The sequence below is a fragment of the Carex rostrata genome, chromosome 34 (assembly GCF_964058835.1).
Source record: "Carex rostrata chromosome 34, lpCarRost1.2, whole genome shotgun sequence".
NCBI lineage: Eukaryota > Viridiplantae > Streptophyta > Magnoliopsida > Poales > Cyperaceae > Carex > Carex rostrata.
Genome location: NC_135951.1, coordinates 4,181,378 through 4,208,949, shown reverse-complemented (window position 1 = coordinate 4,208,949; position 27,572 = coordinate 4,181,378). Strand labels below are relative to the sequence as shown.

Genomic DNA, 27,572 nt, shown 5'->3' with positions numbered 1-27,572 from the left:
TTGTCTCAAAAAATGAGGCGTACCTAGTCCTTCTAGAATATATAGAGAGATTCAGCTATAACTGGGTACCACCCAATTAGTTTAAAAATTTAAATGCTGGATTTATATGTTTGACATCTTTTGCAAGTAACGGCTAGTAAGGAATGAATATTCAAACATGAGTAGAAATAGGGTGTTCCTGAGTTCACCAAGCCCTCTTGTGAACTCAATTCTAAAACCTATCGAATTGGTTTCAAACGACAAATCCAAACTGTTGAAATCCTTCCACCTTACGAGTGATGCGTTTACATGCAAAATTTTTTAAATTTCGAATTAATTTTGTATAAAGTCAAGTGGTCAAAAGACGTCCAAAAAATAAATGCATTAAAATTAATTTATAAACTTTCTAATTTTGACCACTTTACTCTATACAAAATTAATTGGAAATTTTAAAATTTGTGCATCTAGAGGTATCACTCGTAAGGTAGAAGGATTTCAACGATTTGGATTCATCGTTTGAAGCTGATCCAAATGATTTTAGAGTTGAGTTCACAAGGGAGCATGGTAAACTTAGGAACACCCTAGTTCTACTCTTCAAACATATCTATATATGTTGTTAGATGCACAAAATTAAAAATGTGCGTACAAACATATTTATGAACTAACAATTATATCACATTTACTATGATCCATCATCTACAAAATAAAGCAACCTCATTTACAAATGTGCCATATATAATTGACATGATAATAACAAATATTAATTACTAGTGAATTAATTCACACAAGTTAAATCAACTGTGCTAAAATAAAATAAAATGGAGTTTCTCATCTCTTCTGCCAATTGATTCTGTGGAGCGCGTATACAAAGAGCAGCGCAAAGGAGACGGTGAAGGTGACAATGACAATTCCGACAACTGGTATGAAACTGTGTCTGAATCCATAGTAGCTCCTGAGAAATTGCTTCACTGTCATGCCATTGTCAAGCACGTCCTCTACGTCTCCATACTGTGATGCCAGCAAACCGTAGAGGGTCCAGGCGATGGGGCACATCCAGTAAAACCATCTCCACCAAAGAGGAATTCTCTGCCGAAAATTATAATATATAAACAATAACGAACATTAATTATTTATTTTGTAAAATTATTGCTCTACCAAAAGACAAATTGATCAGCAAGTTCAAACTTACTGGTCTTGGGATGAGAAATCCAGAGAAAATGTTCCACAAAATGTAAAATCCTGACGAGGCAACTGCGGCAATGTGAAAGTTTGGTGACATTGCAACTGACACCATCCCGTAAAGAGTGTGATATAAGAATGTCAAGAACATGACAAACCAAACCAAATAAACTTGGATGCTGTCCACTTGTAGTCACACAATATGTAAACTATAAAGCTGTAGATCACAGACTGGATCAGATTGTATGGGATTTCAATTCCAACCTGGGAAATTGATTGATTTAACATGTCAGTTTATATCTTACCAGTATTGTATATAGGCGATTGGATTGCTGGTAGCATATTGTAATTACAGTTTCAGTAAACCGCAATGCTCATTTTAATAATTTGGTAACAAAAACAAATAAATGCCACTAATTTTTTTCGAAATTGTAGCTCCGGTATTGTGGTTTTACCCTATGGATCATCCAAACCTCTTTAATCAATCATTAAGAAATTGAGGGATATAAAGAAATTACTAGTCCAAGTGCATAGGGAAGAGCAGAGTACATCCCAGCTGCTCTCTCTGACTCTCTCGGTAAAAGATGGCACGCTCTAGATCAATAAGTGGTTGCACCGATGACGAGTTTTTCACTCCAAGGAATACAGTTGAAGCATACATTGATCCCATGGCATTAAATAAATCTTGAACTCTCTCCCTGTTATATGCAATTCATTAGTTGAAGTGTTATATATATTTGGTAATGAAAAATGATCACTAGGGGTAAATCTATAATTAGTTCTCGTTTTTTACTTACCACTTTTGGCCTTTCTTCCAGAAGACAGTTCCAAAGAACAAGGCTATGATAGTCGTGAAAACAAATCTGATAACATTATAGGAAGGGTTTCTCCAGTATGACAGTTGTTGCTTCCATAGGCATGCCAGCAACTGCTTCAGAATTGGTTGTGAGTATTTAGTCGGGAAATGAAGCTCTCTAGCAGTTGGAGGAGGTATGCTTAGTTCCTTTACAAGGGCCATGTTCCTCCTGCAGTTACGGTATAAAGGAAAGGTTTACCGAATATCATTCTTGTAAAAGGTTTTTATTATTATAATATTGCCATAATTCTTACTGGTAGAGTTCTGAATCTTTGTATATTTGGTGAAAATCGACATGAAGCATTTCTTCTTGGGATGTCTCGGTCACTTCAATCATCCATGTTGCGGGGTTATGACCATCTCTCATCTTCTTTACTCCTTCAACAGCCTTTAAAATCAAGAAAACAGAGTATGGTATGTGATAAAGAAAAAAAATAGATGCTTTTAGTAACATAATGAATGTTTAAATCGGGAATAAATACCTCAAGGTACGCAACAATATGGCAAGAATTCTGCCCCAAAGGACCGAAATATATCTCTTGTCCTCCTTTTCTTAGTAGGAACAACTAAATAAAAGTAAAAAAATATTAGTTAAATATCATAAATTTTGCAAATTTGAAGAATTAATAAAAGTATAGCTAATTTTTTATCCTACCTCATCAAAGGACTCAAAGATGTCAGTACTGGGTTGGTGCATGGTACAAACAACAGTTCGCCCCGTGTTAACAGTGTTTCTTACAGTTCGCATGACAATGGAAGCCGCTCTAGCATCAAGTCCAGAGGTTGGTTCATCCATGAAAATAATAGATGGATTTGCTACTAACTCAACAGCTATAGTTAGCCTCTTCCTCTGCTCGGTCGACAACCCATTTACACTTGCTGTTCCAATAATCGAACCCCGTAATGAGGTGAGTTCGACAAGCTCCATTACCTCTTCTATGAATGTCTAGATGTTCATTGATTAACAGAAATGTCATAAAATTGAAACAATTACAAGTATATGCAAAATCTAATATACTGCTAAAATTAATAGTGTCAATGTATCACCACGGCATTAGTCTGTAATTGAATCAAACCTTTCTTGTTTCGGCATCAACTTCGGTTGGGAGCCGTAGCCAAGCAGAGAATAGAAGAGATTCATAGACGGTCACAAATGGGGAGTGTATGTCAATTTGTTCACAATATGCTGATACCCGTGCAAATGTTTCTTGTTTTTTTGGATAGCCCGAAACTTTAATGGTTCCTTCAATATATCCTCCTGTTTTCCTGCCCGATAGTACATCCATTAGTGTAGTCTTACCCGCTCCAGTAATGCCCATCAAAGCAGTTAACACACCAGGTCTGAAGGACCCGCTTAGCCCTTTAAGAAGCATCAATCTATCAGCACTTTCACCTTGTGCTTTCAATGCCTGTAAGTTTGCAAATAAACAAACAAAAGAATTTGCTTAGTGTGCTTTGAGAGCATTGTTGACATTTCAAGGCTTTATAATTCAAAGAGCAGTCTGTTACCTGAGGCATATTGACAGAATACTTGATATCTTCAAAGGTAAGACAGAGGGGAGTAAATAGAAGCACCATTCCTCTTTCCATTATGCTTCTATTCTTCTGAACTGCATTTCCAAAAGCTATTTATTAGCCTCTGTAATCTTTTTATTAAGAGCAACAATTATCTAAGAAGATATTATGTATATCTGGTAATTTATGTATGCTATGTAAATTAAAGCTTTTAGTAAAATTGGAAATTGTTGGTGACTGCCACTTTGATCCACAGAGAAAAATAAAGCATTTATGTTTCATGAATAACACAAATGTGGAAGTTCTCACATAAAACCAACTCTGTAAACTTTTGTAATGCCAGGTAACAGCAAGTGTAAGTAAAAATAACAATCCTTAATTTTACCTCTTGGTGGTGAGATCAAACCTTCGCCGGTCAAATAAGTATTCTTATCCTGTAAAGTCTCCTCGGATATTGTGGGCTGGTCTTTGCCATATGCTACACCATTATAAAAATTAAAATTTCTCACTATCACATTAACCTCTTTTAGCTATATTATAAAACAAGATTATTTATGACCATGATTAGGAAAGTAGATACTCACTGTTGAGATAGGTGAGAGTCAATGTATAAAGAAAGTTAAATAGTATAGTATATCCAATTAGAGCTCCAAAACCAATCCAAAACCAGTTTGAGTTTACAAAAAACCCGCGATAATTTAGCATGATATGACCCAGGGGTTCTGTCGTTCCAGAAATAATCTGTAAACATCAAGGAATTAAAAGAAAGAAAGAAATAAAATGAAACATTTAAAGATAAAAATTAAACACACGGAATTTAAAGAGACAAAAGGCAAAACAATGATAATAAAAAATCAAACAGGGAAACATTCTAGTATTCTCTGCTTGTGATCAATATATTTGGAACCAAAATTTGGTAAGAGCTTTCTAATCTAGTAGAAAATGAGAAAAAACTGGCATCAAACCTTATCCCACTGATGACCCATAAATTCATTGACTGAAATGGCATTTTGAGCATAGGACAGTGGTGAAATCCAATAACCCCAGATCCACCAATTATTTATATCCTCTGTACATAAGAGACAAAAGAAGGATTAATTTAGATACATATATGTTCAAACTAAACTCCAATAGAAGAAGTGTCATGAGATAATTTGGAAAAAGGGACATACTCCTGGAAATAATAAAGCCTCCTAAAACCACAAAGAATATAATGCTGCAAGCACCGTAAGTTGTTGCAATTGTAAGATCCCTTCCAATACCAGCAATTAACCGAAAGAGTGCAGATGCCATTTGATTCACCGCAATAAGTAGAAGAAACTGCTTGAGCATTCTATAAAGGTAGAACAACCGCATAAAATAAGGAATAGCTAGCACAGTCAATTATCCAACACAATTTATGAGTATAACATAGTTTGAAGAAAGAAGAATTTAAACTACTATTTACCTGAAGAAATTGGGATCAAATCCAATTACATAGTAAGATAGGAACACCCAAATGGAAGCATCAAGGATTGATATCGGGATTTGCAAAATCCATGCTGGGAGAGACTAAGCCCATGGCGGATAAAACCTATTCTGTCTTTGCTTATAGAAGACAGGAAGGTTAAAAATGGTCAAGCCGAGCTCGGCTAAGCTGTTGAACATGATGGTGATGCACGCAAAAAAGAGTGCCCCCATGTATACTGCACCATTGGGAACACTTCTATGGTGCATTTTTGTGCGAAAGAAGACCGTCATCGTGACAACAGTAAGAACAGAAAGCTGGAATTAATCAAGACATAGAGTATGTAAAAAATTTGTTATAGAATCGAGATTTCCATATTTGCTTAATCATAGTGATACATGAATACCTCGCATGCCTTGAAGATATAGATAGGCATGTTTCTCTTCATAAGTAAAAGTTGCCGATCAAAACAAACTTTGAATAGCTCCATGTTCCTAACGCCATATTTTGAAGTTGTCAGAGCTGCTGGATGGCCATTTTCCCTGTCGAACGGCACCACCAGTTCTTCTTCTATAGCCTTGCCTACGTGAAAAGATCGAAATGCTTCAGCAAACTCTCTCACAGGAACATATCTGTATGGTGTTTTGCTCACCCAATATTGTTGTTGGTCTTTCAGTGAAGTGACCTAATTAGTCAATTGATTCACACAAAAAAAATGACAATTTTAATTTATTGAAGGTAAGTATATGCACATCAAATTTACATAAATAAATAACTTGGAAATTGATAAACAAACAATATGCATAAGAAATACTTTTTATATTTATCAAACAAAACAGACCTCTTGAAGGAAATCAGCAACTCCTTTCCTGGCAGGGCACTCGAACCCCATTGACTCGAAGAATTGTAGAACGTACTCGCGTGGGCCCTGATACACTATTTGACCCTCAGATATGAGGATTACATCATCAAAGAGCTCGAATGTTTCAGGCGGAGGCTGGAGAAGAGATACAAGGGTCGTTGATCCCAAGATATGATTGTACTGTCTGATGCAATTAACCATTTTGTAAGTGGTGGAGCTGTCGAGCCCGGTAGATATTTCGTCCATCAGAAAAACCTGTGCTGGACCCACAATCATCTCTCCTGTTTCAGCGAACCAAAGGGTGGTTATAAAACACGTCTGACATGAGGTGTATGCATCTCCAATTGACCAGTGTATTCAATTACCAACCTAAATACTTGCCAATTTTGTAAACAAAAAATTCTTATCCGATTGGTTCAATAAATTTTTGTTTTAGGGAATTATGTTGGTACATATTCCCAAACCTTTTAGTTAGTCCCTTGATGGATAAAAAGGAACAAGGATAAATAATAAAAAAATTCGCATAAGAGAAATGGGTGCAAAGTTGAAATTTGGTAAGGGAAACAGAGAAGCATACCCTGTGACCAAAGCTAAATGGATGTGTTGTGAGGAGGAAGCATTAAATCTTGTGTGCTAGGAGTTTATTTTTATGTGTGGAAGGTGAAATGAAGGTAAGGGAAAGAAAGGTGTAGAAATCAGGGAAACCGGGTTTCAGGGGAAATAGCAAAGAATCTTGTCGGCTCGGGTTGTATTCATCAGATCCATACCCGTTAACCCAGAATCCAGTTATGTTAGGGTCAAATGGTACCCAATTCCCAGAACAGGTTCTTTAATTACTGCACATTTCATTTATTTACATTTGGCTTTTATCTTTTTATTCAATTTTGTACTTTTATTATGTACCTGTGCTGAGACGCTTCTTCTCTCCTCCAGAAATGCCTCTTATCATTTGATTTCCCACAATTGTATCAGCACAGCTTTCCAGCCCCAGTATCTGAAATCAATAGGACATTTTTTTACTGGCACCAAATTAACTTATCACCTGATTAGAATCTGTTCAGTGTGATCTTAATTTTACCCATTTTTCTGTTACATATTGCAAGTAATTTATATATATCGGATACCTTTAGTACATAATCCGTAACTATACCAGCTTCTTTTCCTCCTGCTCCTAAGGCCTTGAAATTAAAAATCAATGTCAGGTTCATTTAATTAATTTGTACTCTGTCAGAACTGAATTTTCTGAATTGGATATAATGAACAAAAAATAAATAAATAACCTTCATAAAAACATCAATGTCAGGGTCTGGTTGAATCCTTGCTTCCATCTCTCTTCTTGACAACTCGGTAATCATATCTACATATATTTAATTTTCCATGTCAATGAGCAAGAGCCGATTAAGTTCATCTTGTAAATACATACACTAGAATCGAAGGTACCATAACGAGGGTCGGCTCCTTGGCACCTTGCGGAGAAAGCTAGCGTCTCACGCACAGTCATCTCGCCTAGATGTGTGTCATAATGGCTTATGTATGCTGCTGTTCTTTGAGGAACAAACTCATCCATTCCATGCCCGTTGTACGTTATTTCCCCTGTAATCTGTTCGAATATTTTTTATCAGACACGACTTACTTTATTGTCAATAATGGTATAGTATGATTATATTTCTTTCTACCTTTAAACCTGAGTCGAGCTCTCCGGCCAAGGCTTGTAGTAATATGGTTTTTCCTGCTCCAGGAGGACCCAAAAGTAATGTCATTCTGAAATTAAATGATGAACTACATATTAATTACATTTGTTGAATTGATTAAGTACTAAATTATATTAATTAATTTGTTGCTCATAAACATTCGAAAAGAAAACAATTTGAAAATAAATGGGAAACCTGCAAGGCCTGACAATTCCACTGATACCGTCCAGAATCGTCATTTCTCTCTTCTTGTTTGGTATGATATGAAGAGCATTCCCTATGGGCTTGTTTAAAGAAATTAAGAAGATCTCTAATTAATGAGTTAATAACATAATTTACTAAGGAACAAAAATATAATTACAATATATTGTACCTCTAATGAGTTAATAACTGAATTGTAGAGCGTCGGTAATCCTCTCGTGCCCACATAAATCTCTGCATCGACCTTTAGATTCTGAAACCGCACTTCAACCAGAGGCAGATCAATTCCAACTCTACAATGTCAAAAGAATCAATCAATCGATCAAACAAACTGTTAATATAAAAAAGCCAAAGCAGAGCAACAAGAATACCTATCGATGCGGTCTCTAAGCTTCATTAAAAACTGCTCATGATCGTCCTCGGCCGTCTTGACAAGTCGATCAAGGAGCACTTTCTTCTCAACAAAACCGAGTCGTTTGACATCGACTTCTCTCTGTTCACCCTCTGTCAAAGTGAGGATCCCAGTTCTCATCCTTGCGTATGTCGGCAACCTCTCAAGAGATGCCCACATCAGCGCCTCCTCGTCATTCTCCGGCGTGAAAACGTTGTTGTCACGCTGCCTCGTTGCCAAGCTGCCTTGCCTGCTCAGGCTTCCTATTCTCTGCAACATTGCCATTTTTTTTTCTATCGTTTTCTACTATTTATTTCTGTTTACAGAGGTTTTGTTTTGTTTTGTTTGTTTAGTTTTCCATCTCATCTATGTTTAAGTTTCACCTTCTCTCTGTTTTGTTTTCTGTTGTATTTCTTAATTGCTCACCATTAACTATTTGTCTTTGGAACAGAGATATTATTTATAACAGAGAGCAATAGGATTCATTAGCCTGCCTATTTCATTGATGAAACAAATGAAATATAATAGTTTTTATAAAGAATTGTCTGGTGGCAAGAAGGCTGGTTTTTATATAAGAAAAGAAGGATGCTATTGGTTCAGAGAGTCGTTGCACTTCAAATTGATGTTTATTTATTATTAATTTGTTTAATTAGTTCAAATATGATTTTATAAATTTTTGCTTCTAGATAATATATCCGGAGGCAGTTTGTCTTTACGAGAGATAAAAACCTCAGCAAATTTGGATGTAAAATGTAGATCTGACGGTGTAGATTAATTCTGACCGTATAATATTAGTTTTTTATTTTTCCGGTCTGTTCATAAAATAAAATTTAAATCCAACGGCTGAAATTAAATCTACCAGAGACTCTCAACAAAATCAGTACTTTTTTACAGAAGAGCCATTTAAATAAATAGAAAGAACTCTGTTGTGGACTCTGTTATGAACTTGGATTCAAATAAGAACAATTAAATAAGGCAGAGAAATGCATATTAATTTCCTGTAGTTTGAAATCCGAATTGGTATGTTATTTTTTATTAAGATGTTATATTGTGATAATTAAATTGAATTTGTTATAAAAATGGGAGATGATATTAATATTATTTCAGTTTTGATATTTTTTTTTGAGTAAAATAGGGATCCAAGTCTCTATTATTTCGATTTTGATATATAACTATAAATGTTATACAAATATGAATCTAATGTAATTTTATACGAAACATATATGTCATCTAAAAGAAAATGCCAGAAATAAGTGTGTATTACTAAAACTAATAATTTGTTACAAACTTATATTAGTAAAATAAAGTTGATATTAAAAAAAAATCCTATCAATACACATATCTAAAATATATTTAAAGTTTAAGGGTTTTTTTAAATTATACTGAAAAGGAGGATATGTTAGTTTTTTTTTTATAAAAATTAATAAAGGATCTCTGAGAATATTTCTCAGAAGTATTAGCCGTAATCTATAAATTATCTTCAATTTTGATTGTAAAATATAAAGTAAATCCTCTTCCATTATAATGGAAGAATATAAAAGTATCGTCAGTTTTCTCCAATATTTTATATGTTACCTCTCCAAGTTATATATGTTGAATATTTTTCAGAATCAAAATGTATGTTTGGGCTTAATTACTTTACATTTACACACCAATTGTGTGCCAAGACTAGGAAATTTATTGATTTTTTCCCTTAATATAATTTATTTATGTATACATTATGTGACTATGATCAAGAATGCAAAATGTGTGTTGATCAATATATCGTATTCAAATTGTAACTAGAATTCTAAAATTAAAAACTAATTGTTAGTATAGTATTTTTGTATAATTAGAGGTCATCTTGCAGATAAAATTGAAAGATGTTATTTTTTTTTCTATACCATATGCTCCCTTCAAATTGCCCCTAACAATATAAAATTGTTTTAGAAACTCTGTACTGAAAAATTTACAAGTATATATTATTTATAAAATTGTTTTAGAATCTCTGTATTCAAAATTTACAAGTATATATTATTTATAAAATTGTTTTAGAATCTCTGTACCCAAATTGATAAATAGATTGTTTTTTTTGTCACATCACATTATAATCAATAAATATTACTGTATTGGGTTACAAAAAAAAAAGAACATTTACAAGTATAATATTATTTGTGCATCTTGCAATAAAGAAAGTTCGCCAATGAACTATTTTTTCCGAATCATATATATATGATCAACACAAAAGAACTATAAAATCAATTTTATATTTTTCTATTATATAATTAAATATTTAGACTATAAGCAGCCATAACTTAGAAATTGTAAAAATTAGGACGAGATCCACTTTAAAAAAATAAAGTCAATTAATCTTCAATTTTTTTAAAATTTTTTATATTTACATTTTATTTTTTACACTTGATGCTCTTTCGCAACAGAATTTTTTTATAGTTATGAGCATGTGCATACAATATAATTAATATAGGATTTATGCTGCATTTAAAGACGAGACAGTTTAAAAAAAAATAAAAAAATAACTCAATCTTACAATGAGAGACATTTACATTTTAAAATTTAAAATCATTTAATGTAAAATATTTGTATGAAGAGGGCGACCCGGGATCACTGTTACGAAAGACAGCAGGAGGTAGACCTGGTACGAAACACAATTGGGGGAAGACTAGGTACCACTGGTACAAAGGACAGCAATAGAAACAGTATCAGTTGCACTGGTAAGAAAGACAGGGGAAGGCCATGTACTGCTGGTACCAACTGGAAAGGACACCATGGTACCACTGAGACATATGATGCTACACAAGTTAGATCACTGGTACAAAAAAGAACTCATGTACAAAGCACAAAATGGACAGTGAAACTGGCTGCTCAAGAAAGGCATTCAGTCAACCGAATTTATTTTCCAATGTTTTCATGCTCTTGCTCAAGAAAGATATTCAGTACACCTATTTTTTACTCAATAATCAAAATATATATATCCCTCGCCTTATTTCTAACTGATTAAATATATGACTCGTGTAGCTCTGCAATCTAGCCAGTACCGGTAACACCGAGATCAGGTTTACCATCATCTTCCCCAGCGCCAAAGATGGGCCCTCCTAAACCGGCCTCAACCTTGATCGACATCCGGCGCAGTGTGGTAGGTGGTGGCGGTGAAAGACCTCTTGGGTTGTGCACCTGAGATTAATCTTTTTCATTTTATTATTATTATTGCCAAACTGATATTGATTTGAATAATACACGTAGATATTGCCAAACAGATATTGATTTGAATAATACACGTAGTAGAGTTGACTGCCACGTGTGTAATTGCAATTGCAATGATTTGCACAGCACTCTGTCTGGGCTTCTGATTGGGCCTTGTGGGCTTCTGATTGAGCCCAAATTTTTTTGTGATAATCGTTCATGAACTTGTGGGCTTTTGTTTATTTTTAGGCTTAGTTGGTGTCACAGGTATATGTGATGAATCCCTCTCTCCCGACCCCTACGCGAAATAGAAAGAGAAATTAGAAAAACCCTAAACCCTACAGCTAGCCGATCCCCTCCTCTGTTGTATCCTCTTCTAGCTTATTCTTCACAGGTATGGCAGTTTTATTTTTATACTTGATTTTATTGTTTACTGATTTTAGTGTGCAATCATATGAGAAATTAGATGCTTATATTTTTATTGTAAAACAGAGTTGTGCCAGTAAGGTGTTTCAATAAATGTTTTTGGGAAGCTGAAAGATGATGAATACCAAGAGATGCGGTATTGATAGGATCAGTAGCTTACCTGATGACATCCTCACATATATCCTATCATTTCTTAGTACAAGAAAGGCCGTGCAAACATGCATCTTGTCCAAAAGATGGACAAACACGTGGGCATCTGTGCCAGTTCTCGAATTTGACATTAATGAGTTAATGCCAATGATTTTTGATGATAAAATGGCTGTAAAACTTCTGCGCAAATTCGAATTACTTGTCAAAAGTGCGTTGGAGAAACGAGACACATCATGTGTAATTAATAGATTTCGTCTTTGGTTGGGTTCTAGGGTTAACTTGCCTTGCACTCAAGTTGTTGCCGATTGTATTAGTGATGCAATGAAGTTGAAGCCTCGGGAGTGCTCAATCAAACTGCATTTGTATGCAAATTTTAATTTGAATACCGATATGATTTTCACATGTGCATCACTAATACATCTAAAGCTATCGGTTTATAATCATGTAGTTCTAGAACCCAACTCAATAAACCTTCCTTGCCTCAAAACCCTTCACCTCACTAGCAGGGTTGGCGATAATTTTTTCAAAAAGTTTTTGTTAGGATGTTCAGTTCTTGAAGAATTAGTACTATCATGTTATATGGGGATGATTGAGATATGTTCTAACACATTGAAGAAGTTGGTTATTCGTGATTGGGATGAAGAAAATAGATTACAGATTTCCACTCCTAATCTTCTATACATCGAAATTCGTATCGTGCAAATATATCCTATAATGGATATAGGGGACATTCTTTTGCTAAATATGCCATCGCTTGTTGGTGCGTTCATCTCTATTCTTGGTTGGCATGATGAGAATTATTATATTAGTGGCATCCCCAAGCTTATTGCCAGCTTTCCAAATCTCGAAAGCTTAAAGCTAGAATTTCATTGGACCTACATAAAGGTATCCTCTCTTTGCAATATATTGGAGACAAAAATTTGTGATGCTTCTACTTTTGCATATACATTTGTTAGCATTTTTTTAGGTACTTCGAAAATAATAAACCTATCTATTGTACTGTAATACATATACTTCAGTGATTTGTTTGTAGTTCTTGGAGTAAACACATCCTATGGCTATAATAAGCATCCAAAATTCTCATTTATAATTAGATTTGTGATTTTCCCTTTTGTTTTTTCTATTGAACATTGTTTTAATTTTTACTTTGTGAAAATAGGAACTCAAGAACGAATTCTCTAATTGCCCAGTCTTCAACAACTTAAAGTGTTTGGAACTTATTAGTTTTGGTTTTGTTGTGTTTGATGTTGCACCATTTTTCCTCCATCACTCACCTAAACTACAAGAGCTCACCTTGCAAAATATCTGTGTAATCTCTCTCTCTCTCTTACTAGTTTTTTTTTCCATGCCTCAATTGAGGAGGCAGACAAAAACATAGTCAATTAATGAGATATATAGTCTAAAAATCCAAATTTATCGAATAAAGAAAATGACAAGCTTCGAGTATTTACAAAGTCAATTAATATACTAGATGTGGTCTTTGATTATGAAGTTGACAATATGGTAATGTTGTTCAAATTACCCCCTCAAGTAAGCCCTTGTATAAGGATCGAAATATGATCAATGAAATTTATGGAACCTGTTTTGTTACTATAGAAGTTACGGGATGCAACTCCAGAGGGACCAACTGAAGCATTAGTCCAGCGGGAGTTCCTTAAGACCATTAGAATTGTAGGATTTCAAAACGATAATGGATTTGTTGATCAGTTGATCAATATGTTGTCTTCCCATGTTAAGATCATTGGCAAAATTATTTTGCGGGTTTGATTCCCGCTCCCCCCCCCCCCCCCCCCCCCCCCCCGCTGTAATCGTTGGTGTTTCTGTGATGGAACTTTTGTTGTAATAATGCCACTGAGCTTCTATAATTTTATCATTTATTTATTTCTCTTTGGTATTTTTATGTTTATGTGATTATCTACGAGGTCAATTTGCTAATGCAACATTCTTGTGATCCAATGGATTTGTTGATCTGCTGATCAATATGTTGTATGCCCATGTTAAGATCATTGGTGAAATTATGCGGGTTTGATTCCCGCTCCCCCCCTCCCCTCTTTTGTAAGATTATTTTGTAAATTGTTGTGGTTTCTGTGATGCAACTTTTGTTGTATATATAAATGTCACTTAGCTTCTATAATTTAGATAATATCGATTCTTTAAATAATTGTTCACCAAATTATTAAAAAAAACCCTCAAAGTTCTTAATAAATATTTGAAGTATGATTTAGTTACTCTAAAATCAAGTAATTAGATTAACAAATTATTTTTCTGAAAAAGAAGGATAAATTCTTTAGTAATGGACATCTTTGTCATAAAAAAAAATTTGGGGCAATAAAAAAAAATCTCTAAAGTCATCGGTGAAAATTTATCATTAAATAAAATAAAATAAAAATAGAGAAAACATTAATTTTTGACTTATGCTTCATCATTGCTCTTGAATCTTATAACGGATTAATGTTATTAATTATTATAAATGAGAAAACTTAAAAGTCCTAATTAATGCTCATATATTTGCCGCCTCTGTACGTAATTTAATTGCATTAACTACCTTGATCATCTCTTTAATGAGTAGAGAAAACCAAAAGAAATTGTGTGCTTTTATTTCTTAAATTAACACATGAAATTAGTGTTAGTTTCGTATAATAAAAAAAGGAAGCTGATAATTGTACCCTAAACAAAGTACCCGTGCGCGTCCCCCAACCTTCTAGAATATCGGCAATAAAAAGATCAGGTTTTACTTCATACAGCGCAATAACAGTACCAATCTTTCTTTATTGTATATAATTTCGCTGCATGAAGAGAAAAACGCTCTGTTAAACAAATTTAACAAAAGCACCGCCAAATGCAGCGAAACTATCATATAATTTAAACATATAAAGGAAAGCGTTTAATTTACTGCGTTCAAGTGTTTAACTTTCATTGTAAATGAGTTAAATTTTCATTTTTAAAAACAAAAACGAATCCCCAAATTCGTCCCCGAGCAAAAATTTACAGATCTAAACTGGAACCAATCCCTAAGCGCGTCCCCGAGCATGAAATTTACACCTCTAAATTTGTATTAATCTCTGAGGGCGTCCTCCAGCACAAATTTTCTTCATTTGTGCAGAATGTGCCAGGAACAGTACATGTGAACAAGTAAAGCATGTAAACCAATATGTACTGGCAAGCAAACAACATAAATAAAGCATTGAAAATTTGTGCATATAAGCATGTGTTTACAAACCTGTGCATATAAACCTGTGTTTTCAATCTTTCTTGTTTTGTGTAACAGGCTAATGGAGGTTCAGATGTATTTGCTACAATAAAGTGGTCTCAGAAACTACTGTATGATGAAGAGGGGCAGTTTACTGTGCACATCCCCTTTAATTTTCCAACTTATGTGAATGCTTCAGGAAAAATATTTGTCAAAAGAGAGAAACTCAAGTTGAAACTGAACAGTGGTATTGGCAATGAAGTTATATTGAAAGGAGCAAGCCATCCCTTGAAGGTTAGTTTCTCACTATAACAATTAAACATGCACCAAGACCATTTTAGCTGTATTAGCACTTGGATAATACCAGTAAACATATTGTTGCTCGATTTTTGTTAGCTTCTGGCATTTTTCTTGTCATTTGCTCTACTTAATATGCCATGCTTATCCTTGTTTCTTTTTCCTGTGAACAAACATATAAACCTGTGTTTACAAACACATTTTAAAGTGTATAAACCTATGTTTACAAAAATTAAAAAATCTGTGTTACAAACATATAAACCTGTGTTTACAAACACATTTTAAAGCATATAAACCTGTGTGTAAAGCAAGTAAACCAATATATACTGGCAAGAAAACAACATAAACAAAGCAATGAAAATTTGTGCATATAAATCTGTGTTTACAAACACACTTTAAAGCATATAAATCTGTGTTTACAAACATTGAATAAAATAAAGAAGAGAGAGAAATGTGGGAGTATATTAAAAAATAATAATAACTAAAATAATTGTGATCAATTTTATTGATTGAGGTTTATTTTAATCAATTAATCATTATGACTAATTAGCATACATGATTCATAATTTTATGTTAGGAAATAATTAAATAAGATGTCAATCTTATTATTTGATATATAACAGAATAATATGAGGGTTCGAATGTTTATTAAAATATATATAAACCTACCCTAAGTCATATATGGCATGAAATTATAAATGCATTAATTAACTTTTAATTGCACAATGTTGATTACGAGTTTCATAAAATGATAGAATGATTTATTATTATGTTATATATAGTAATTGTGGGAATTAAAATGTTATAGAAATATTAAGTTAACCCTACGATATGTATGGCATAAATATTGAATATATGTCCTTAATTTTAATTTTATTAGAAATTATGATAAGTTTATTAAGAAAACAAAATGTGAGGGTGTCAAATAAAATGTACTCATTTAATTGATCATGATGACTTATATATATACTTGATTATGATTATGACTAATATGTATTAAATGAGATTACATTATAGTTTTCTCGTGTGTGGCAAAAAATGTGAGAATTTAAATTATCATATATCATGACATGAAGTGATAAAAATTTATTGAAATATACTATGCTTAATCTATCTTGATGACTTTAAATTACTTTGATTGTATTAGAATGCATGATTTTGACATTCTATTGAAAATATTATTGTTGTCAGCTCATATATTTTATCCTAAAGTATGTGCGATTAAATTTATGTTACATGATGCTACAAAATTAATGATATGTTTTTTAAAACATTATTTCTAATTATTATTATTTGGTGAATACTATTTTGCAAGTTTCTTTGACAAATAAGAAAAAAAAATACTTGCATGCTCGGGCAATAAATGATAATTCATTGACATGAAAATGTTGATGATGAACTAAAAATTAAAGTCCTTGTGTATAGCACGAAAGTCCTAGAGTCATCGAGGGGGATGAGATTTTGCCTAATGGCCCAATCTGGTGTGTTAACCCAACCTCTTTGATGGGCGATCCCCTGAAGGGGGTTGAATGGGTAAGAACAAGCAGATAGGTTGGCCAAGGAGCACAAAAATATTTTAGATATGGAACTTCTGTTCCAAACCCATCCCTATGGTGATCAGTGCTTCTGTGTAGTGTAATAAGATGAGTATCCCAAGTCTGTAATTCACGAGATGTGACTCTACACACATCCCAGAGGGAACTCTTCTATATGAGAATGACCGTATATAAAAGGCCATGGCTACTGAGTTTAGGCAACCAGTAGAATACTCTCATGAAAAATCAAGTTAACGTGCATGGCCTCAAACGCACAACCCGCGATGTAGTTTTCTGTACTGTGTGTGTAATAATGTAAGTTCCGATCAAAGGAATCGTTGTTCAAGACCTGGTTCACTCTGATCTCCTCGGACTGAAATTATTGACACTAAGCGAAATCAAAACATTTTGCCCAATGCACAGTATAAACAATGAGAGCAAAAATATTTATATATATGTTTTATTTTATTTTAGTTTTATTTTAAATAAATTTTTAGTTTTGTGGGGGATTGTTAGAAATATATTTTGAAATAAATATTTATGTTAATATTAACGTTTTAATTCTATTTTAAATTTTGAGTTTTGAGTTTTATTTTAAATAAATATTTATGTTAATATTAACATTTTAATTTTATGAATTATGGAGCTAATTGTGAATTATTTGATTAATCCAATTTCTACACGAAACTCACTCTCCACCGCTACAGAAAATCCAATCAAATATATATGGTAGAGAGCAAGCTGTCTGTGATGCAATTTATAAATCTTGGCATTTACTCATGATAATCAATTGAATTAATTGCACCACCTTGCGCAGGAAATAAAATCCAATTTCCATTTGAGTTTTGAATATGCATGTGATTAATTATCATTTATTCAAATATGACCGTTTCATTGATTCACATTATACTGTTCAATTTATTTTAAAAGAAACGATAATATATTGAAGAGTGAGTCTATGGTACTATCCATATCACGGGTTGTTACCGTGCTACGGCTTTATATTCGAGTTTTCAAATCCTAACGGTCGATCCGAACCGTTCATCTTGTTCTCCATATTAATATGTGTTTGCAGACCAAATTTTACATTTTTTGAAAATTTTTTACTATTTTTTTAGATATTTAGAAAATCACTTGATCTGAAAATTCTGGACCATCCAAAAACAGTGATTTTCAATCAATCTAAAAAAATAGTAAAAAAATTTCAAAAAATGTAAAATTTGGTCTCCAAACACATATTAATATGGAGAACAAGTTGAACGGTTCGGATCGACCGTTAGGATTTGAAAACTCGAATATAGAGCCGTAACACAGTAACAAATCGTAATATGCATAGTACCATAGACTCACTGATATATTGAATATCATTTTTAACAGTCATGAATGCACAAATTGATTGATATTTATGGTTTTGCCTATAAATAGCACATACCATCTGGAGAGATATCATCGAATAATAAAAATATATTTATTCTGCTATCATTCCTGAAAGAAAAATATATTTATTCTGCTATCATTCCTGAAAGAAGCTATATCAACCTCTACCACGGTTGCGCCCGTAGGTAGAGGAATACCGGCGTAACATGGAATAGTCTTAACCGATTATTCCTGCGCTTATAACGAAAAGTTGCCTTAGGACCGCATTTTGTAGCTCCGGGTAACAAAGTTTTAATTATTATTTTTTTATTATATTTTAATATAATTGTTATTTATTTAGTGGTCAAAATTCAGATTTAAATTGGGCATTAGTTAATATTTTTTCAACACAAGGCAGCTGCATCCTTGACCTTATCCTCCAACTTATTGATCGGCATCCCCGGCTCGTCCTTGCCAGACCTTATGACCATCCTCGGTGGATACTCTGTGGCAGAATCCGGCACAGTGGTAGGTGGTGGCGGTGAAAGACCCCTTGGGTTATGCTCCTTGTGCACCTGACATTAATCTTCTTTTTTTTAATTGCAAAACTGATCCAACTAGAGTGAGATTTGACTTGTAGAGATCAAACGAAAGAAGGAAAGAGAATGTGGAAAACATTTATATATATGAAGCACATGTAAGAGAGTTGACTGCCACGTGTAGAAATTGAATGCTTTAAAACATTTATCTGGGCTTCGCGCTTCTACTTGGGCCTAAAATATGAAAAGCTTTAAAACTTGTGGGCCGACAAATTGTGTCAACAAATTTGCGATGATCGTTCGTGAACCATAATTTTTTTGAGGAACTGGAAAAACCTAAACCCTTAATCGCCTCTTTCGCACTCATACCCTAAATCGACCCTCTTGCTTCCATTCCCTCTATCGCTGCCGATTCTTCACAGGTATGAGATTAGAAATTTGCAATAACATGAGATATTAGATTTTGGAATTTATATTTTAGTTTTAATTTTTTTTGTAAACAGAGTTGTGCCAAGAAGGTGTTTGAATAAATGCTTTTGTGAAGGTGAAAGAGAAAGATGATGAATATCAAGAGATGTGATATTGATAGGATCAGTTGCTTGCCTGATGAGATTCTCACGTATATCCTATCATTTCTTAGTACAAGAAACGCCGTGCAAACATGCATCTTGTCCAAAAGATGGACTAACACATGGGCATCTGTGCCGGTTCTAGAATTTGACATTGATGAGTTTGTAATGCCAAAGACGATTGATGATATGTACCGGTTCTGGAATTCGACATTGGCTGTAAAATTTGTGACCAAATTCGAATTACTTGTGAAAAGTGTGTTGGAGAAACGAGACACATCTTGTGTAATTAACAGATTTCGACTTCGGTTGGATTGTTGTGGGATTTACTTGCCTTACACTCAAATTGTTGCCGATTGTATTACTGATGCAATGAAGCTGGAGCCTCGGAAGTGCTCAATCATACTACATTTGTGTGCAAATGTGAATTTAAATACCGATCTGATTTTCACTTGTGCATCAATAATAGATCTACAGCTGCGGCTTTCTATAAAGGGTGCTCCTCATATAGCTATAAAACCCAACTCAATAAACTTTCCTTGCCTCAAAACCCTTAACCTCCGTGGTAGTGTTTCAATAAGTGATGACTTTGTCAAAAAGCTTTTGTTAGGGTGTCCAGTGCTTGAAGAATTAGTGCTATCATGTCCTGTGGGGATCATTGAGATATGTTCCAACACTTTGAAAAAGTTGGTTATTCGTGATTGGTATGATGGAAATAGATTACATGTTTGCACGCCTTATCTCTTGTACTTTGAAATTCATATCATTGATATATATCCTATACTGGATATAGGGGAAATTCTTTTGATAAATATGCCATCGCTTGCTGATGTGTTCATCTATATTCCTAATTGGTATGATGTTGATTATGATGAGTATGATTATATTAGTGGGGTCCCCAAGCTTATTGCCAGCTTTTCAAATCTCGAAAGCTTAAAGCTAAAATTTGATTGCACTGACGAAAAGGTACACTCTCTTTGGAATATATTGGAGATAAAAAACTTCGATACTTTTACTTTTGCATATACATTTTATTGGCATTTTTTAAGGTACTTTGAAAATAAACAAAACATTTATTTGGTTTCTCAAAAAAAAAAACACCTTTCTTTGGTCATGTTATATGCATATACTTCAGTGTACATGATATTTGTTTGTAGTTCTTGGAGTAAACACATCCCATGGCTATAATAAGCATCAAAAGTTCTCATTCATAATTAGCTTTGTGATTTTCCTTTTTTTTTTTTTTTCCTTTTGAACATAATTTAATTTTACTTTGTCAAAATAGGCACTGAAGAAGGAATTATCTAATTGCCCAATCTTCAGCAACTTAAAGTGTCTGAAACTTGTCAGTTTGGGTTTCTATGTCTTTGATCTCGCACCATTTTTCCTCCATCGCTCACCTAAACTACAAGAGCTCACCTTGCAAAACTTCGATGTAATCTCTCTCTCTCTCTCTCTCTCTCTCTCTCTCTCTGTTTTGCTACCGGTTACTTTTTCCATGCCTCAGTTGAGGAGGCAGGCGAAAACATAATCAATTAATGAGATAGTTTAAAAATCCAAATTTATAAAATAAAGAAAATAACCAGCTTCGAGTATTTACAGAGTCAATTGATATACTGGAAAGGCTGTCTAAAACCAAGAGTTGTTCAAACTACCCCTCTTAAGTAAGCCGTCGATATATGATCAATGAAAATGTATGTAACTTGTTTTATTACTTTAAAAGTCATGGGCTACTGCTCCGGAGAGACTGAGTGATGCATTAGTCCAGCGGGCATGGGCTACTACTCCGGAGGGACCGAGTGATGCATTAGTCCAGCGGGAGTTCCTTAAGACCGTTAGAATTGTAAGATTTAAAAATGATAATGGATTTGTTGATCAGCTGCTCAATATATTGTCTGTCCATGTTAAGATCATTGGTGAAATTAAGCAGTTTTGTTAGATTATTATGTAAATTGTTGTGTTTTTTGTGATGCAATTTTTGTTGTATTAATGTCACTGACCTTCTATAATTTAATCATTTAGTTATTTCTCTTTTGATTTTGTTTTATGTTAATTAGATTATGTACTTAAGCAAGTTTAGTAATGCAGATCTAGTTAGCATGTTTGACTTGCAAGATTTATAAGCTGATTTTAGATGATTGGAATTCTGTTACAGTGCAATTATAGACTATTATTCAAATAAGTGAATTTCATGTAGTCCTAAATCTTGACTGATATGTTATTTTTTTATGATAATGTTATATTGTGATAATTAAAGTGAATTTGTTATAAAAATGGCAGATGATATTAATATTACATTATTTTTATTTCATTACTTTTGATAATTTTTTTTGAGTAAAATAGAGATCCAAGTTCCTATTACTTCAGTTTTGATATACAACTATAAATATTGTATAATTTCATACGAAACATATATGTCATCTAAAAAAATTTCAAGAAATAAGTGTGTATTACAAAAATTATTAACATGTTCCAAACATATATTACTAAAATAATTTTGATATTAAAAGAAAATTTGGCAATACACGTATTTGAGCTATATTTAAAATTTGAGTGTTTTTTTTTTAATTATAATGAAAAGGAGGATATGTCAGTTTTATTTATAAAAAGTAAAAAGAAAAAATAAATCCTCCAATGAGGATATTTCTCAGAAATATTATTAGCCGTAATGTGTAAATTCCTTTTAATTTTGATGGAAAAAATATAAAGTACATCCCCTTTCATTATAATGGAAGAATATAAAGGTATCGATCGTCAGTTTTCTCCAAGAACTAATTATATGTAATTATCTCTCCAAGTTATATATGTTGAATATTTTCCAGGATCAAAATGTAAAAGGACTAGATAATATTAAAAAAAAGTTTTATATGTTGAATATTTTCATGCGTACCGCATATTATATTGTATAAAATTAAGGGTCAAAATCATGTTTTTTTTACTAGTTTAGAATATCCAAACAAAAAAAGGTTCATAAACACATCATCGTTTTTCTTTACCATATGCATGATCTGCATTAAATTGGGACAAGTACCTGCAACCGAATCAGTTTCAAAACAATCAAATAAAAAAAGAAGGCAGAAAGATATGTACATGAAACATTTTTATATATACCACACAACAAGTAACAAACAGTTTTTAACAATTCTTTACTGTATGGGATACAAAAAAGAAACATTAATTACAAGTATAATATTATCTTCGCATCATATATGATCAATACAGAAAAATATAAAATCAATATTTTACATTTTTAATATCATATAATTAATTACATATTTGGACTATACGCAACAATCATTTTTTCTGGTTAAAAATTGTAAAAATGATTGATCTTTTATGAATCTAGTTTGAAAGTTCTACATAATTATGAACATGTGCGTCAAATATAATTAATATAGGATTTATGATGTATCTAAAGACGAGACAGCTTTTTTAAAAATCAAGTTAACTCAATCTTACAATGAGTGATATTTACATTTAGAAATTTTAAAATCATTTATTGCAAAATATTTGTAGTTTCAAATATTTGTATGAAGAGGGCGACCCGGTACCACCTGGTACGAAAGACAGCAGGAGGTAGACCCGGTACCACTTGTACGAAAGACAGCAGGGGGGAAGACTAGGTACCACTGGTACGAAGGAACGGTCTAGGCTTCACGCTTCTGATTCTGATTGGGCCTAAAATATAAAATGCATTTTGTTACAATTTTAAAACATGTGGGCCGACAAGTTGGTCCGTTATAGATACATGTGATGAATCCCTCTCTCCCCACCCCCTACGCGAAATAGAAAGAGAGATTAGAAAAACCCTAAACCCTACACCTACAGCCGATCCTCTCCTCTCTCTCATCCGATTCTCCCGCTGACCTCCTCTCTGTTGTGTCCTCTTCTAGTTTATTCTTCACAGGTATGACAGTTTTAAACTTCATTTTGTTGTTTACTGATTTAAAAGACTTCTATTGAAATAAAAAATGTGCAATCATATGAGGGATTAGATGTTTAGATTCATATTGAAATTGGAAATTTTATTGTAAAACAGAGTCTTTGTGAAGGTGAAAGATGATGAATACCAAGAGATGTGGTATTGATAGGATCAGTAGCTTGCCTAATGAGATTCTCATGTATATCCTATCATTTCTTAGTACAAGAAATGCCGTGCAAACATGCATCTTGTCCAAAAGATGGATAAACACATGGACATCTGTGCCGGTTCTAGAATTTGACATTGAAGAGTTAATGCCAAAGACTGTTGATGGTAAAATGGCTGTAAAATTTGTGCCCAAATTCGAATTACTTGTCAAAAGTGTGTTGGAGAAACGAGACACATCATGTATAATTAATAGATTTCGACTTTCGTTGGGTTAACTTGCCTTGCACTCAAGTTGTTGCCGATTGTATTAGTGATGCAATGAAGTTGAAGCCTTGGGAGTGCTCAATCAAACTGCATTTGTATGCAAATTTTAATTTGAATACCGATATGATTTTCACATGTTCATCACTAATACATCTAAAGCTATCGGTTTATAATAATGTAGTTGTAGAACCCAACTCAATAAACCTTCCATGCCTCAAAACCCTTCACCTCACTGGAACGGTTAGTGATGATCTTTTCAAAAAGCTTTTCTTAGGATGTCCAGTTCTTGAAGAATTAGTACTATCATGTTCTATGGGGATCAGTGATATAAGTTCCAACACTTTGAAGAAGTTGGTTATTTATGATTTGTATGAAGGAAATAAATTACAGATTTCCACGCCTAATCTCCTATACTTCGAAATTTATATCAGGGAAATAATGGATATGGGGGAAATTCTTTTGCCAAATATGCCATCTCTTGTTGATGCGTTTATCTCTATTCCTGGTTGGTATGACGAGAATGATTATATTAGTGGCATCCCCAAGCTTATTGCCAGCTTTCCAAATCTCGAAAGCTTAAAGCTAGAATTTGAATGTACCGACGAAAAGGTATCCTCTCTTTGCAATATATTGGAGACAAAAATTTGTGACTTTTGCGTATACATTTGTTGGCATTTTTTTAGGTACTTCCGAAAATAATAAACCTATCTATTGTCGTGTAATACATATACTTCAGTGATTTGTTTGTAGTTCTCGGAGTAAACACATCCTATGGCTATAATAAGCATCCAAAATTCTCATTTATAATTAGATTTGTGATTTACCCTTTTGTTTTTTTTCTATTGAACATTGTTTTAATTTTTACTTTGTGAAAATAGGAACTCAAGAACGAATTCTCTAATTGCCCAGTCTTCAACAACTTAAAGTGTTTGGAACTTATTAGTTTTGGTTTCTATGTGTTTGATGTTGCACCATTTTTCCTCCATCGCTCACCTAAACTACAAGAGCTCACCTTGCAAAATATCTGTGTAATCTCTCTCTCTCTCTTACTAGTTTTTTTTCTCCATGCCTCAATTGATATTCTAGATGTGGTCTTTGATTATGAAGCTGACAATATGGTAATGTTGTTCAAATTACCCCCTCAAGTAAGCCCTTTTATAAGGGTCGAAATATGATCAATGAAATTTATGGAACCTGTTTTGTTACTATAGAAGTTACAGGATGCAATTCCAGAGGGACCAAGTGATGCATTAGTTCAGCGGGAGTTCCTTAAGACAGTTAGAATTGTAGGATTTAAAAATGATAATGGATTTGTTGATCATTTGATCAATATGTTGTCTTCCCAAGTTAAGATCATTGGCGAAATTATGCGGGTTTGATTCCCGCTCCCCCCTCCTCTCCCTCTCATTTGTTAGATTATTATGTAATCGTTGGTGTTTTTGTGATAGAACTTTTGTTGTATTAATGCCACTGAGCTTCTATAATTTTATCGTTTATTTATTTCTCTTTGGTATTTTTATGTTGATGTGATTATTTACGAGGTTTGGTAATGCAACATTCTTGTGATCTAAGAGAGATACTTGTAGCGTTACAGGAAAATAACAGATCAGGATCCGATCAGCTCAGATAGGGTTAATTAAGTTTTCTCTTTAGAAATGGTTCTCTTTAGAAATGGTTTCTGGACCTGGGCGTATATATCTTTGTTGGTCATTTCAAATGTTGATCGTTTCAGGTTTAAGTCAGATCTAGTTAGCATGTTTGACATGGAAGATTTGTAAGGTGATTTTAGATGATTGGAATTCTGTTGCAGTGCAACTAGGGGTGTTCAAATGGTCGGTTCTGTTTAAACAGAACAAAAATAGGCAAACTAAAGTTTTTTTTTGGATTTCAAAACTAGAATCGAACCATCCAAATTAACCTTTTCATCTAATTAAACCGAACAAACCAAAATTTTGCAATTTTAACCCTCTTGAACTGTACATGTGTACCAGAATCGATCGAACTGTACTTGTATGTGTATCAAACCCCCCCTGCCCTGGTTTATATAATTAAAAAAAAGCATAAGAAAAAAATGAATTTCTTCAACAACTGAGCTTAACGCTGTAGTAGTACCTTTATCAGTTCTTAATTTCTTGAAGAACGGCTTCCTTAATTGATTCGATGTTTCACAGTTATATTTCCAATTATAATCCAGCAAGGAATTTCTTGTATGCGATGAGAAAGGGAGGTAGCACAATTGGCTAGGAAAAAGTCCTAGAGTTGTTATACCCAAAGGTCGGGAGTTCGATTTTCCCTCACGACTTCGCAGTTTCTGCGAAGATTTAAAAAATAAAAATAAAAATAAAATTTCTTGTATGCAATCTTGGTTTTAAGCTCAACCCCAAACTAGTATAGGAGAGATAAAATGGTTCAATTAGAGAGGCTCCTCTCCACAGAGATTTGAAGAGAGAATATAGAATGGGGATTTTGGGTAGAAACAAAGAGCGATTGACAATTTTTTAGAGGAAGTGGGATCCAAGATTCGGCGGTTTCATTTAAGGCTGGAGATCGGTCGGTTCAGTACAACTGATTTAAAAATAGAGAAAAGGTAATGTCCCTCGGCTACAGTCCCTCAAAAATCTCCATATATAAAAGCCTTCCCTTTTTAGCTTAGTTCTGACGCGTTTTTAATTGCCACAACTGTCATAATTTCAACTACTATAATTTCAAGTACACTATGTATGTTTATAGAATTATATGTGTATGTTTATAGGATAATATGTGTATGTTTACAGAATAATATGTGTATGTTTACATGATATTATGTGTATGTTCACAGAAGGTGATTCCCAACAGCTGTCACGCGTTTTCAACAGCTGTCGCGCGTTTTTAACAGCTTTCACACATTTTTATGTTTACAGGATTTGTTGAATTAGTTTACAGGATTTAGTATTGATGTTTACAGAATTAGTTGAAAATCTCCGGAAATTTTTTGGGGACTGGAGTTGGGGGACTGTTAGTTGCTTCCTTAAAAATAATCCTAAACCAAATCAAGCATTATAAACCAAATTCAATCAAAAAATGAACCAACTGGAACCATTTAAACCGAAAAACCAAATCATTTAGTCCAAATTTTTCCGGTTCGGTTTAAAACCAAATAAATCGAACCATTTGAACACCTCCAAGTGCAACTATAGGTATTTGAGTACCATATTCAAATAAGAAACAAATAAGGCAGAACAATGCAGATTTATTTCATGTAACCCGAAATCCAAAGTGAATTTGTTATAAAAATGGGAGATGATATTAGTATTACATTATTTTATTTCAATTTTTTTAATAAAATAGGGATCATGTCCCTATTATTTCAGTTTTGATATATAAAAATAAATAGTGTACAAATATAAATCTAAAGTAATTTCATACGAAACATAAATGTCATGTAAAAGAAAATGCAAGAAATAAATGTATATTACTAAAATTAATAATATGCTACAAACATATATTACTAAAATAAAGTTGATATTAAAAGAACACCTATTAATACACATATCTGAACTATATTATAGTTTGACTTTTTTTTTTTTTAAAAAATATACTGAAAAGTATGATATGTCAATTTTTTTATTAAAAAGAAAAAATAAATCCTCCAAATAGAATATTTCTCAGAATATTTTTAGCCGTGATATGTAAATTCCCTTCAATTTTGATATAAAACTATAAAGTAAATCACCTTACATTATAATGGAAGAATATAAATATATCGTCAATTTTCTCCAATAACTTATATGTATTACTTCTCCTAGTTATATATGATGAATAGTTTTTAGGATAAAAATGTAAAAGAATCTAGATAATATTAAATAAAGGTTATAT

At 33.1% G+C, this 27,572-nt stretch overlaps 2 protein-coding genes and 2 pseudogenes across 3 annotated transcripts in view; 2 read left to right on the top strand and 2 right to left on the bottom strand.

Annotated features, from left to right (window-relative positions):
- Window positions 1-667: 667 nt before the first annotated feature.
- On the bottom strand, window positions 668-8,589 carry LOC144549088 (ABC transporter G family member 37-like; annotated as a pseudogene).
- Window positions 8,590-11,145: 2,556 nt separating this feature from the next.
- LOC144549091 (uncharacterized) lies at window positions 11,146-18,837 on the bottom strand (annotated as a pseudogene).
- Window positions 18,838-19,187: 350 nt separating this feature from the next.
- LOC144548879 (F-box/LRR-repeat protein At4g14103-like) lies at window positions 19,188-21,302 on the top strand. Its single transcript, XM_078297590.1, has 4 exons — window positions 19,188-19,216; window positions 19,298-20,329; window positions 20,649-20,798; window positions 21,087-21,302. The coding sequence occupies exons 2-4, from the start codon at window positions 19,352-19,354 to the stop codon at window positions 21,300-21,302; spliced, it is 1,344 nt and encodes a 447-aa protein (XP_078153716.1). The 5' UTR covers window positions 19,188-19,216; window positions 19,298-19,351.
- Window positions 21,303-23,919: 2,617 nt separating this feature from the next.
- Window positions 23,920-27,572, top strand: part of LOC144549089 (RNI-like superfamily protein) — a 72,189-nt gene continuing 68,536 nt past the window's right edge. The window contains exon 1 of one of the 2 annotated variants that reach the window (XM_078297838.1): window positions 23,920-24,326. In XM_078297838.1, coding sequence (XP_078153964.1) covers window positions 24,030-24,326 — 297 coding nt within the window. In that variant the 5' untranslated portion in view covers window positions 23,920-24,029. Of the gene's footprint in view, window positions 24,327-24,595; window positions 24,746-27,572 lie in introns of those variants that run through there. The other variant, XR_013509569.1, reaches the window with a different exon arrangement.

What these genes read in the sequence shown, in the direction of transcription:
- LOC144548879 (XM_078297590.1), top strand. Translation starts at nt 19,352, where the DNA reads ATGATGAATATCAAGAGATGTGATATTGATAGGATCAGTTGCTTGCCT. An exon ending in TTGATTGCACTGACGAAAAG is followed by an intron (nt 20,330 to 20,648) that starts GTACACTCTCTT and finishes TTGTCAAAATAG; the next exon opens with GCACTGAAGAAGGAATTATC. An exon ending in TCACCTTGCAAAACTTCGAT is followed by an intron (nt 20,799 to 21,086) that starts GTAATCTCTCTC and finishes TTACTTTAAAAG; the next exon opens with TCATGGGCTACTGCTCCGGA.